General features: G+C 38.6%; 1 protein-coding gene across 2 annotated transcripts in view; it reads right to left on the bottom strand.

Annotated features, from left to right (window-relative positions):
- ARID5B (AT-rich interaction domain 5B) overlaps positions 1–14777 on the bottom strand; it is a 136256-nt gene extending 121479 nt beyond the window's left edge. Inside the window, exons 1-2 of one of the 2 annotated variants that reach the window (XM_067552580.1) lie at positions 14626–14777; positions 13946–14203 (exon numbers count right to left, since the gene is read on the bottom strand). In XM_067552580.1, coding sequence (XP_067408681.1) covers positions 13946–14203; positions 14626–14646 — 279 coding nt within the window. In that variant the 5' untranslated portion in view covers positions 14647–14777. The remainder of the gene's footprint in view (positions 1–13945; positions 14204–14625) is intronic. The other variant, XM_067552581.1, reaches the window with a different exon arrangement.
- Positions 14778–15075: the final 298 nt, after the last annotated feature.

The raw sequence follows: 15075 nt of genomic DNA, 5'->3' as shown, positions 1-15075 counted from the left end.
TTAAAGTAAACCAAGGGAAACAACATTGGTACCTACAGCATTTCACTGATTTCATTGCAAATATTTTTATATGGAAAAGGACAGAGTGTGGACAAATAATTATTTTATTCCGTGACCTGTTAGAATAAAGATATCCTGACAAGTTTTTAGCAGGGGCAATCCAGATCCATGTATAGAAAATTTGGGCTTCTTATGCTCTCAGTGTTTGAAGCCCTTCTCCCTGGCCATATCTACATTTCAAGAAACAAACAAGTAAAGATGATACATAATTCTCCATTGGGGACAACAATGGGAGTATGAAGTATGATGGTTAAAAACAACTAAGCCTTGTCTACACTATAACTCTTCCCAAATTCAGGGGGCAGAGCTGCGCTGGCAGCAAGTTACAGGTCTGACTTTTACAGGTCTGACTTTTGTCTGTGGACAAATCCTGTTTTGTGATGGCATCATTCATGAGCACTACAGAGTTTTAGAGGCTGCAGCCCTACAGCACCACCAGAGGTGTGAACTTTCCACATTTATCTTAATGGGGCATTAACGTCAAAGCTTATTTGTGACCATTTGAACGCTGTGCAATTAAACAAAACACAAACAGCCAGCTGGACCATTCAAATATATAAGGATAAGGACACAGCTGGGTCCAGTTTTGGTTTTGAATCCAATATCCTTGCAAGGAAAAAACAAAACAAGTCTCCTGGATATTTTCCCCCCGCTAAATATTTTAAATAGCTTCTAAGCTTCTGTTGTAAATTTAACAAATATTTTGTGTTCTCTTGATGTACCATTTGCAGGGCCAGCCTTAGGGAAAATGGTGCCCTGGGCAAACTTGTATTTTGGTGCCCCTGACCCTTGCTGCCTCCCGTCCCCCTCCCTCATCACCCATCACTGCCTCCCTGGGCTCCCCATTCCCCCACTGCCTCTGGTCCCCACTGTCTCCCTGGGCTCCTCACCCATCCCTCATTGCCTCTGGCCCTTGCTGCCTCCCCATCCATCCTTCCATCCCCCCTGGCCTCTGCTGCTTCCCCAGGCTCCCTACCTCATCCACCATCCCCAGGTCCCGCTGCCTCCCCCTGCCATTGCCCTGAGTTCCCTTCTGCAGCCTCGCACCCCAAGCCCACCCTGCTTCTTGCATTTTGATCACAGCACCCCCCTGACCCCGTCGCCCAAATGGAAGGCCAGTCCTGACCATTTGCGATGAGTACATTCCACAAGGCAAATGCATTTTAATTCATTTTAAGCTGACAAGACAGAGATTGGACGTGCAATGAGCAACACAGTAATATTTGCACAGCTAATTAATGGAAAAATGTACCAGACTATTTCATGCTTTAATGCACAAACCAAGTGCATCTTTCTGTTTTGTGTAACCATCTCTTAAATACAAACATATCATTTAGCTGTGCTCCCTTTTGCTGCATTTTTTTTCTTTCTGTTCACTGTGGGCCTGGTTCAAAGCCATTGAAAGTCACAGGAGTCTTTTTCATTGAGTTCAGTAGCCTCTGGATTAGTCCCTTTGCAAACTCATGTTGTTAACCTGACATGTGCGATGCTAGCTAAGGTCCAGACTCTGTAACTCTTACTCGTGGTGGTGAGAGCTTACTCATACAAGTAGTCTCACTGACTTCAATCAAGTGAGTAAGTGCACACCAGGGTGAGTTAAGAGCTGCACAACTGATGCCCTAAATGATTGGAACTGCAGCTTCAGTTAGAGTGCTTAGAAATATTTATCCTGGAGGAGATGGCTGAAAAAGTACTTAAGTCTGAGTTTCTTCACTATGGTATTATTGATACGTTCCACTGTGGTAAATAATTCAGATTACAGCCTGATATAACTAATTGAAGAAACTTAAGCCTGGATTCCTGCAACTGACTCCATGCAGATATATTCCTTTACCCAGGCGGACTTCAATGGGAACCAACCCAGGGTTCCATCCACACAGAGTCCATTAGTTTGAAAAATATTAGAGTCTCTCCCCTCACACAGATGAAACTAACATTAAGGAAAGAGCAAACTCACAAGCAGGATTGGTGACTAGGGTATCCATATGTTTTAAAGTTTCCAAAAAGCACATTTGGTTAAAAAGTCAACATATAGGTTCGTTCATTAAACATTTATAAAACAGAACCTTATGTTTTGTGTCAATTAACACTGTGGAATTTCTTCTCTACAAGGCAGTTTGGGCCACTGGATAGGACACTAGAGTAGCAGACATACATTCTAGTTTCAGCTCTACCCTTGACTGATACTGTGATCCTGGACAATTGCTCTGTCTCAGTCTCTTCATCTAATCATGCTTATCCACCTTTGTAAAACACTTTGAGTTTTATGAGTGAAAAGCCATATCGGTGAGAAGTGCCAGTGCTTATGCTGTGACCATATAGGGGGATTTCAAGTCATAAAACAGATAATCATCAACATAACAATTTCTAAATGCTAAAGAATAAACATTTATTCTTAAAAAAAAAATAGATTTTGATTAACCTTTCCAAAAAATGACTAGTGATTTTGGAACCTCACGTGTTATGTGCCCAGCCTATGACAGAGGCCTGATTTTCAAAGGATGAGTGCTTGTTACTTTCTTAAAATAAACAATAAATATATATATATATAATATATATATACCAGGCTACTGTAAGATTTCCCCAATTCGGCATCCAAAAACTGAGGCTCCCTGAATCACTAGTAATCTTGGCCTTTGGTTTTACCTGGCACCTTTAAATACTTCAAGTACCCCAAATCAACTAAACATATTTTTGTTCTCTGTTATGATGTTAAAACCCAAACTAGAAGGAACATCTTTTAACAAAGAAAATTAAAATAAACAGGACTATTTCTTCAAAGTAGTTGATTTCAGCAAATGCAAGTAATGATGGTAGAGTGCCCCTTGTGACATTACAGCACCTCCAGGCTTTTCAAGGCACCAGACGCAACCAAATTACTAATCTCCGAGGGCATGGATTCCCTCAGAAAACCTACAAATCCTGGAATTACTAACTTAGTGAAGCCCTATTAACTATTTGACATACATCATTGTATACCTATTATTACAGACTCCCTGTTTCTGGAGAAACCCTTTAAACAAGCTGACAAAGAAGCAGAGATGTTAAATAAATAAAAAACAGGTATACAGTGATTTATGACTACCAAACCTTCAGAAGATTAAAGAAATCTGCTGTATACCATTTATGTCATCCATAATTATATCTCCATATAAACATGAAAAACCACCCAAATTGATTACAGTATAAAAATATTCAATTCATATCAGATTAACTATGCTCTGAAGAGATATGTTTATAAGTCTCCATTGCATGGTAAGGCTTTAATGAAGGGAACATTTACAAATTTTTCCTGCTACAATGAAATTAGGTTTGTGATGGAAAGAGGTGAATTTCAATTCTGCTTGGGAATTAGATTAATCTCTGCTGCCCCCCTTAAGAACAGTGACCAGCCAATGGGAATGTTTCCCTGTCCACGCAGTTGTCTAAGTCTTGAAATGACTGCCTAAAAAAGGAGCCACTTTTTCTTCTGTTCCAATAAACTGTGGTATCTAGTCAGCCTATAATTTAATACATTTTACAAGACTCCAGAGTGAAGTAAAATATTTTCAACTATCAAGTTGGTGTGTAGGGAATGGATTAGAAAAAACATTGATACAAATTATCCTTCTCATATTCTGTTTTTAACCAGAAATGAAGATGTCAGATTATCTTTTTCAGAGAAATTCAGGAAAAGGCAATGGTACCTCTTCTAGAGCCATTATGCTAAAATATGTCATTGTTGTCTAAGCAACCATCAAAACCTCCTGAAAGCACAAAACCCTATATTGCCTGACTCAGCAGATGATTGGAATACTTATATCCAGGGAAAGAGGTCAGGTAGTTAGAACAGTTTAAAGCAGATTATTATTTTTTAAAAATAATAATTATAAATAAAATAATAAAAATAAAAATTTATTTTTTTTAAAAAAAATTAAAAATAAAATAAATAAAAATTAACTCTTGGAAGGCAGATTGCCATAAAACAGCTTGGTGTGACTGCACAGCTTTATTCTAAGCAGGCATATAATGCATCACAACTTCTCATTCAGTGCCAATAACTAGGATTTTATTTTTAAAGAAGCAAAGGCAGCTTTTAAAAAATTATGGCAACTAAGATATCTCAAAACTTTGACATGCTGAGAATGTTTTCACTCCAGTGCTTCCAAGGGTCATTTAAGGAATTCTGGAGGTCAAGAGTGATTTGAACACCTGCTCAGCTGTCTACTGAATTACTGATCTAGGAACATCAAATATATGGCCTAGAGAAACAGGAGACATACTGTAAAAACTCTCGTTGATAATTATAGGAGACAGTGTGTGCCATTTATCTGATCAGTATAATTTGCATTAGAAGAACATCTTCAGCCTTTTTATTGAAACCTTTACCACAGTAGATAGCTGGGGATGCATATTTTACCACCCAGTGCATTGTTGCTGAAAACACATTCAACCACAGGAGCACAAAACACAATTAGACTATTATGGACTACATTCACTAAGGATAATAGAACGGTATATTTCATTTAGATATAAAGGGCTCTTTTATCCTCTTTATTTACACCCCATGCATTTTTGTTTTTTCTATAATTTAGATGGAAATTGATAGTGCATGATTCTCCTGTAAATTACAAAAAAATTGTTGTTCTTGCCCCTGGAATTGGGGGCATGTCTTAGATCACTTAGTAGATGTTGGGACTGCAGTGCATGTCCAAAAAGGGGGGGAAGAAAGAAAATAAATTATCTTAAATGATCAAGTTAATCTTGAAAATCTTGAAGAAATTGGTGCATGCAGCTTTAACTTCAGCTACCAATGGTCATCAAATTACTACAGATCTCTGCATACTTATATGGCCCAATAACCATAGTGTCTTAGCACCTCACACGTATTAATTAACGTATCCTTGCAACATCCCTGTGAACTAGAGAAGTATCATCATCCCCATTTTACAGTTAGGGACCTGAGGCACAGAGAGATTAAATTATTTGCCTAAAGTCACACCTCAAATCTCTGACAGAGCTGAACCCGAGGTCTGCTGAGTCCCAGCCAATAGCTTTAACCAGAAAACCATCCTTCCTCCAATGACCTCACCAGCATTAAAGGGGTAAGGAACATTTTTATAGGAGTAAATCATTCTTAAACAATCTCTTCAATGTAGGAAGCATCTACCTGGTTTCCCCCTTCAAGTTTATTTACTGTGGACACTGTAAGCAAATATTATTTAAGATGACAGGGCCATAAATCAGCTACTTGAGTCTATAGCTCTATTTCTGAAGAGTTTTGCTTTTTGGAGGGACCAAAATTAATAATCCTCATCTTGGAACATGAAGCTCCAAAGTGCATCCTCATCCCATCTACCATTAACGTGCAGTGACAACGGTAACAAAGGACACTGGGCGTTATGGGCTCCACAGAAGAGGAAGCAACATATCATTTACTTTATTGTAACAGGGGAAGTCTACCTTACAATGGCAAAATAGATACCACATTAAATCTCTAAAGCACATGAAGGCTTGGTCTGTCATTTAATCAGTAATAATACTTTGCATTTCCACACTGAAAGCATTTTGCAAACAGCCACAAATTAAGTCCGATAACAACTAAATGAGGTAGGTACCATTCCTCCCATTTTGCAGATGTGTTTACTGAGGCACAGAGAGGTTATGTGATTTGCCCAGGGTCACACAGTGAGTCAGTGGCAGAGCCAAAAATGGACTGACTGACCAGTCTTGTGATTTAACAAGCAGATAATGCTTTCCTATTCACTTTCAGCCCTAAATTCCTCATTCAGCACATCATACCCAAACAAACCTCCCACTGCCTCTCGCACACTGTGATTCCAGCACATACTAATGCACATACTGGGCAGACTGCTTTCTTGATTAAGCAACTAACTTGTCAGTCACCCAGAAGAGGCAAGTGTTCAGGGAGCAAAGATCTACATATGCACATCAAAATTACATATATCTGGCCACCATTCTTCATTCAAGCACTTGAGGACACTGTATTAAAGTCTAACTAAATATACATATAGTACAGGAAATTAAGTGACAGGAGAATTTTAAAAAACTAGAATAAAACCTTTAATCTGTAATCTTTAGCCAATTTTGAAGGGCAACAAAGATTTTATTTAATTCAGGTGACCAATGTTGCTCCCATTTCTCTAATCTGCATACTGGCATGAATTTACTTTACATATTTGTTTGCAACTTAATTATGTTCAAAAATGCAAAACCTGGGAGCATTAGGACCCATAACGTAGCTCTTAACCTGTTGGGGTCCATAAAGAAGGCAAAGACACAACATGAGGGCTCTGAGTAACATAATTAAAACGATGTGGGATTCTATTCCCTTGGTATTAATACATCTTTTGTACAATCTCCTCTTCATGATTCAGCATTTGCTAAAGAAATCACATAAAATGGTAAGGTATAAAGTGTTACTAGCTCTTTGTGGGATTCTAGTAAATCTGGTCTGTGATGGGAGGAGGGCTTTTAGAGGGATGAGTGCAAACACTTAGATTTCTGATTTCTATAGCAACTCTTGTTTTTTGGGTTTTTTTTTTTCCTGAACAGAGGTTCAAATTGAATTTATTGCTGCCAGTTCAGATAGAAGTTATGACCAAGGAGAAAATAGGTTTCATTCCAAATGTTTTCCCATCAGATGGCCAACACATCTCAGGTAGTTGTTTTAGTTTAGGCAAGTTGACAAGTAATTCATTGCTAATTTTGCCTAGTCCTGTTACAGTTTGAAAAGCTTTCCTTTTAGATTACATAATTATATTTTTCTAAACAAAGAGTACATTGCATTAAACAGCTTTATATTATGCAAGCCTATTCTTTTCTCTTTTGTTGTATTGTGTTCTATTGTGCTGGTAAAACAATATGTGCTTTAATTAGCAAATATCTGTAAATAATTTACTCGCTTTTCATACAACAGAACAATGGAGCCAATTTTCACATACATCTACTGAGCATGTATCTTGCCAGAATCTTCCATTGTTCAATATCTCTATCAATTTGCCCATCATTCACAGCCAATACTGAACAGTGCAAAAAGAAACTAAGGTTCTTAGCTCACCAGAGCAGCCCCATTGCAATACTCCCCAAAAGAGACTAGTTTGTTCAGAGAGGCTAAAATAACTTGAAAATGAAAACAAACTCTTATTATCTATAACCCTGGCACCTTCATATAGAAATATGGATGGCTGCCAAATATTAAGGTCACTCGGATTAATGCCATAAAATGCCTATGTCCTTCTGACCTTCTGACTACATTTTAGCTACAAAATAAAAAGCTCAACTTGATATGACACTATGAATCACACATATGTTTAGTCTCTGCAGGGTTAAAACTGGGTGTGAACCCACACACACAAAGAAAAATCTCTTAAATCAAATATGCATGATTGTTCTAAGACTAAGGCATTGTTATTTTGAATACGAATGAAAGGGCCAAAATAAGCATTTCAAGAATATTTCAATTATGCATTTCCCAGAACTACATCTCTGGGCAACTAATGCTAATACTGCTCCCATAATAGTAGAACTTCTTCATGAATAAAAGCACATAAGAACTTGAACCAGAACATACTTTCTATACCATATGCATATTGTTTGAATATTATTAAAAATGCAAAACCTATGTATGCTTTACTCTCCTGAGCAATACAGTAATTATGATTAAGGGACAAGCAGCACAAAAAGAGCCAATTTATCTTACTTGTGCTTAGAATACTATTGTGTAACTAAGCAACTAAAGACAAAATATAGTCTAATTAATTCACTCCTATGCTTATTTAAAAGACACAATTAGAACATTTTTATTTTCCAGCCTGCACAGTATCTGAACATGCTTGAGGGTGTAGCATGTAAAGCCTATTATTCTCAAAAGACAAGAGTTTAATGTTTAGTGCCACTACTCAAGCAGGGAACAGCAGCTATGGAGCGCAGTGGGTGCATTTTACAGTCTGAATACACTGAGAAATGAAAGGTAAGGGGGAAAACAAATCTGTTGAAGTGACCATAGACACCAGATTGCTGGCTAATGGCTAGCAACATGTGGCTTCGCTGAGTAATGTCATTTCCCTCTTCTGCCTTTGCCAGTGTACGTTACTGGTGGTGAGAGACACAAAAGAGTGAATATGCAATTACCAACACCATGATATTTTACGATGAATGTCATATCTAACACTGCTATTACAGAGCGCCTGATTTCCAAAACTGCATTCATTTGAGTAACAATACATTGGCGATTGATGCTATTAGCATGATTTTTAAAGTACCCTTAATAATTGTACTCTGCATGTTTGAAATGTATTTTGTCTTTATGTACGTGGACAGACCTGATACACCCTCTGAAGTCTAAGGAAGGACTCAATTCTAATTTCAAATACGAAGACATCAATCCCTACATATCTTGAAAAATGCGTTAATATGCAAGTGAATTGGCAGGTTTTCCAAGAATGATGGCAATACATGACCATATGTATGAGACTGAAATCCGTTGCTTACGGCCAGATTCTGCCACCCTTACTCACTTGAGTGGACTTACTCACGTAAGTAATCCCATTGAAATCAGTGAGACTCTTTGAGGAGCAAGTTACTGCTCAGCATGTGCAAAAGTGAAAGAATCTGGCCCTCAGTGAATAAATTATAAACTTGTTGATTTCCAAAACTTTCTAAAAATTCAGTCTTTTAATTATAAATTACACCTTTTTTAACTGAGTAAAATTTTAAAAAATGAGTCTGAAAATGCAAAATACTGTCTGATGTGTAATTACAGGGATGCCGGCCTTCCTCCCCTTACTCATGTGAGCAACTTTTACTCATGCAGATGGTTGGTTTGAGTAAGTTACTTGGGTGAGTAAAGCCTGCAAGATCAGATCCATCGTTCGGTAAGGTAGACTGATTCAGTGTTTGATTTCTAGTAAAACTAGATTTAGATAAACTCACTTCAAGTAGTTTATCACTAATAGTACCATATAAGCAGAAGTAAAATGAATAACAATGTATTCAAAAGAGTGACATTTCAGACTAAGTAAATTAATATTTTTAGTATGTAACACTCCCTATCAAATACCATGCCTACATTTAATGAGTTCTGCTTTTCATTGTTTTTTAAAGAATAGGCTAATTAATGCTGACAGCTTTAAAAACATGAAAATACAAGTTGCTAACAAGCATTCTACTCTAGAATAGCTTCTCCAAAAAGGTCAATAGTTTTAGAGGGCCAAATTGTCCCTGCTGTGGCTTGTGCTGGAGAGGATTAAATGAACAGAAAATATGCTGAAACCGTTAGCTACAATTCTGGTGAGTTTAGGGTGCATCATCCCCCATTCCCTATGACTCATTTGAGCTCCACCCATCTGAGCTATATGGTGCTTTGTAGACTGAGCTTGAGCGAGGGCTATAGATTTGGTGGCAGGAAGGGTTTGAAAGGGGCAGAGTCAAGGAAAAGCTGCTTACATGGCAACAGTTCTCTGCAGATCCATGGGAACCTTCCCCCGCACAGTGAGTGATGCCAATACAGTGATCCTGTCAGCATTATTTTATACAAACTCTCACTTGACACTTTCCACTCTCCTTGAGGTCTCAATCCAGGAAAGCCCCTAGGCACATGCTTGACTATCAGCATGTGATTAGTTCAACTGACTTCAAAAGATCTAGTCCTGTGCTCAGTTAAGTACCTCCTTAAGTGCTTTGCTGGATTGGGGCCTAAAGGAGTTAGCCATGAGGCATTTCAAGAACTCCTGGCACCATGACTCCCTACCGGGTCTCAGAAAGTAGTCTTGTGAGTACCCCGAGATCTGAAAGCTTTCCCTGGGAACACCCGCGTAACTGGAGGACATCACCACTTTATACATGCCCAAAGGCAAACCTCACCCATTCTGCTCAGGTGATTGGGTGAAAGTACCACGACCTTATTTTCTTTCTAACATCAGCCTTCCCACTGCTTTTTAACATGTTGGGGAGAGGGGGGGCTCTTATGATTTATCTTACAGATTTCAAGAAACTGTCATGGTGTTTTTTCTGAATAAGAGCAAAACTCTGCTGTCTGATCTATATGGGCAGATGATATTCTGCTCTTATCACATGCTGGTAGGAAGAGCTCAGTCCTGGAATTGAGATCCACCCTGTGTACCAAACAGGTAGATTTTGTCCTGAAATTAGAAAACTACGTGTTCGAAAGTTTAATCTCCTCTCCAGATAAAGAGGTAACTCTTACTGACATAAACCAAGAGTGTACAGAGAGAATATTAGTATAAGCCTGACATACAGGACTCTGTTCTGCTCTCATTTCCATGTCTGTAAATGGGGTTTCATGTGTGTAACTCAGTGTAATTTAACCCAGAGGGGTTAATTTTATGGCATTAATACCTACACTTTCAACTAAGTAAGAGGCTGATCTTGCATTTGTTGCATGCTCAAAATTCAATTTGAAGTCAACTGAGTTTTGTTTGCGTGATTGTATGATGGCACTCTACTGCCCTATCTAGCATGCTTAACTATAAGCAGATGAGTAGTTATATTGGCATCAAGAGGACTGGAAAAAAAAAAAAGCTTAAAACAGAGCCTGTGTGTTAGTGTGTAGCAAAATCCAGTTTTACTACCACACTAGGTTAAATATAGATATGGATGATGGATTCAACTGGATGTAAAAAGACTTTTGTATACACCCATCTCTGATTAGCTCAGACATTTGGCAATCAGATAAAATATGCCATCTGAGTTTCTGAGTAACAAAACCATTACACACCTACTTTGCTATTTCCCCTATGAGTAGCCACTGACTGAATATTACAACGGTAAGAAATTGTTCATTAGTAACCTAGACACCACATTTAGCAAAGGCTGGAGCTACTAATCATCAGACTAATGAAGTGATCTGCTCGTGTCAATAATTATACCTCTAACTGGCTTGATCCACAGTTTACGATAAGACCAGTTGCTTTGCTAATCAACAATTTTACTCACAGCAAGTGCCTCCGTTGACCTTTGCCATCACAGAAAACCTTTGATACAGCAGATTTACAATACACATAAAAGTGCAACCTCACTTTATACCAGTTTTCTCAATGCAAGATAGGGAGTTTAAATCCATACATTTTTTTAAACCAAGAAGAATATCTTCTCTATAGTTCCAAATTATCTGTATTTTAAGAATAGCATTTCCATACCCAGAAGACATACAAAGGGTTACAAAACATCTCTATTCTAAACACAGCCCTGCCTGTGCTTTAGGAATAGATATTGATGTCATTTACATAAAATAATTATTACTCTGGTTTAGTGTCTTAAAATAACTGTGCTACATACTACTACAGTGTGTAAAATGTTTTCCTTAAGTAACAAAGTGCCAATCAGTATGAAGCCTTTTGTCTTTAGCTACACATTTATGAACAGATTTTTTTTTAATTCAAAACTATTTAAAATCAATGATAAAAATCATGTCAATGTATATAAACAAGTTAATGGAGTAAGTGAAAACAAAGTACATTTCTTAATGGGAGTGTTATGTTGCCCTCTCTAGGCCCTGGCTCTAAATGCTAGTTTCTGTAGGCTCTCTGCCAAAGAAGTATCTGTGTGAGCTGTTGCTGTTTCTTGCTGCTACTCTGCTAATGAATGACTAACTTAGGCCAGAGGGGAAATGACATCACTGGGGTGTAAAATAGTACTGCATCAGGAAACTTTCTACCTGCTTTACATTTGTCATAATTATTCTATACAATGCAATAAGCATTTGCATAATTCCAAGGCATACCATTATCTCAATTGAAAATTGTTTTCATATGGTTGAATAATTCAAAATGACATCAGTTAAAGCCTTAATGAAATATACAAGTACAATCATACAGCTAATTACTATCAGTGTTTGCATTTTTAAAAATCAAATCATGCATAATATTATGAATGTACATACATCTGAGAATTACTGCATAGAGAGAACATTCTTACATGTAATGGTAGGATTAATTTTCTCTGATGTTCATACCACAGTAACATGAGCTGATCATTAAAGCATATTAAAATGATTTGTATCCCATTCCCCATCCCCTCTTATCCAAAACTCTTTCATTTAAAACACACACATACAGGAGCATGGGCTCTCAATATTCACCATAGAACATCCATCCTTCACTGTCATCTGTTTTATCCCTAAGAAAAGGGTCCACAATTTAAATTGCAAACAGAGAAATTAAATAGGTAACTGGTAAACTGAAAAGAGGATTAAAAGAAATGTTTCAAATACATTTTCAAAAGAAGTTACCACAAAATATCTAATAAAATTCAGAATGATTTCCTGTCTGGGTTAGTAGAATGTCTATTACACTTGTAGTCTTTTCTGGATATTTAATCCTCCCCTTTTCCAGATCACAGACCATGTTGAAGTAATAAATTTGAAAAGCAAATAATAAGTAGTAGTGAGGGGGAGGGGAAGAGAGACAGCTGCACAGGAAAGTTGGACAGGGGGAGGAGACAGAGGCACTTTCAGTAGAAGAGAGGTCAACCTGTTAAATGTTTTTCAATAACCTCTCCATGCTCCCAAATGTCAGCTCTTAATTATTGACATCAGAAAAGATGGGCAATTAAAAAAAAACAAACCCTAGGATAGCAGGACTACATATTTATTTCAGAAGAAGCAATTTATAAGCAAATGTTTGAAAGGTTACAGTAATTAAGTAGCATGTAATAGGAATGGGTAACTCGATACTTCGGGGGGCGGGGGGGACTTGAGAAAAACTACAATTAACTCCATCAGACTATGGACTGTTGAAGGAATTGGCAGCTCAGATTGTATAGTGGCTTATTGTGGAAATAAGGAAGGCTTCCACCCCTATGCTTGCACTTCAGGCAGCTGAAATATTATTGCAGCCACATCTGGCTATTCTGATCGGTTTTGAACTGGCCATCTCTCCGCATAAACATAGCGCCGTTTGTACACCACACTGAAATAGTTCCTCAATAACACAGTGCAGTCAGCTGACTAGAGTAGCCAGCAAAATTGCGGTCATACATGAAATTACAGAGCTGGAAGAATACACTGTAAACGCAACCTCTGGGCTCCAGACCTTAGCTTTGCACTTATAGGGTACTTCTAATCAAACTTTCCAGGATGAAATTGACAATGGGTTCTCCCGATTAGAAGTAACTCTGGGAGACTGTACAAGAAACGAAACAGCTTGACTTCAGCATTAGCCTTTAACTCATTCCCTCCCTCCCATCCCTCGGTCTTTCTGGAAAATGTCCACTTTTTTCATAGTAATTTTAAACTAGCACATCTAGTGAATATGCACTAGAGAAGAGAGCTAGTTGTTAATGCTTAACGTGTTTGTGCTGGTTACATGACTGCTTTGAAATACGCCCAGGCATATCTGCAAGTTATTTGAATGTATTATTCCAGTACCTGTCATTTATCACTTTATTCAACACGTCTTTGCCAGCTCAATAGCTTTTGATCTCACTCAGCCTCCATTTCGTAATTTCCGCCCTCTTAAACATATCAAATACTAAAAAAATGTTAACGATATCTAAATCCACCAAACCTCCCATCAGCCAACCAGCCACTGAAATCGGGTGGGGGGCAAAACACCAAAGCATGTGACGTTCCCACAGCAGCAACAGAGTGAAAAAAAAAACCATTAAAAAAATCCTTAAATCCCCCTTCCCCCCCAACAAGTAATTTGATCGTGGCTTTTTTTAAAGAGCATTCGCACCCCATCTCTTTAGAGCTGCCATCGAAACTTACAATAGCAAACAGCTCAAGTCCCTGTTTGTGACACTACCCCTTTAAAAGAGCCTTGCGTTGCCTGCAGAAGGGAACATTTCAATCCTGTCCTTTAATAAATATTACGAGGGGGAGGGGGGAATCCGCGCACACATACACAGACAGAAATATGTTTACCACCTCGCCATGGTCACTATTTCTGCCCTGGGGAGTATCTTCTGGGAGGAAATAAAGTTTGGAGCTGGATAAAAGTTGCCTGCTAGTCCTCTCTTCCCACAACAGCTGGAGCTCCGCTATGCAAATCGGATCCTCTGGCTTACATCTTACAAAGAAAAAGTCGCCAAGGGACAAAATTCTTGGTCTGCCTTCAAGGTGGAACTGAAAAGCCTTGTAGAAAATGTAAGGACCGTGCAAACCACACGGAGAGCCGACCCACTGCAGGGAATGTAAAAATAAATAAATAAATAAATAAATAAATCCAAAAAAATCCAAAAAAAAAAAAAAAAAATCAAGTCAATACAATAAATATAATCATCATACTAAATAATAGAGACACTCGTACAGATCAGACACAGGTTTAAGATGGGAATAACATCACCTAGGATAAGGAGCCAGGCTGCACCCGGCAAAGAATCCCCCACCCCTGGGAAAAATAATCATCACTCTGATGATAATAATAATCTGTGCCTATGTATGATCAGTGAAGGAATTTAAAGGGGAAAATAAATGCCATTTGGGGGTGCAGAGGGGGAAAGTTTGCTGGAAAGTTTGTGGGCGGTGTGGGTGGGTGCTGGGGATGGGGGGGCCAGGGCTGGAGTGGGGGGGCCAGGGCAGAGAAGCGGAGGAGAGACGAATACCTGGACTGAGTTGGGCTCCATCTCGACGTTCTGAATTGATTGAACTCAACATTCTCTCCAAACTTGTTGGCTTGAATGGATTGCATCAGGTCCTGGCAGGGTAAAGCTCTCTCCTCCAGCAGCCAGCCCGAAGCCTCAATATAAAACCTCAACCTCGCCTTCCCCGCTCACCCAAAATGACCAGAAAAGCAGCCCAATATTTCTCCTGTCCCCCAATTTTCTAGACGTGCGGAAACGATGAGTTTTTTCTCCCGATTGCTGCCTGATCAAATTGGCAACACGGGACGGGGCTGAGCCGCAGCATAGGAGAGAGGCGGATGGATCAAGGCAAAAATGAGATCTAAAGCCTGTAAAAAATATTGCTAAGCTGGAACCTGTGCGGGGACTTGAATTAATTTCTGCAAAGCCCCAATGGTGACGGACAGGGTCATCGTTTCATTTTTGATAGGC

This window comes from Emydura macquarii, unplaced genomic scaffold (genome assembly GCF_026122565.2).
Source record: "Emydura macquarii macquarii isolate MOO-44397 ecotype Brisbane River unplaced genomic scaffold, CSIRO-AGI_Emac_v2 contig_1390, whole genome shotgun sequence".
NCBI classification, from domain to species: Eukaryota; Metazoa; Chordata; order Testudines; family Chelidae; genus Emydura; species Emydura macquarii.
This window is presented reverse-complemented; position numbering and strand designations above follow the sequence as displayed.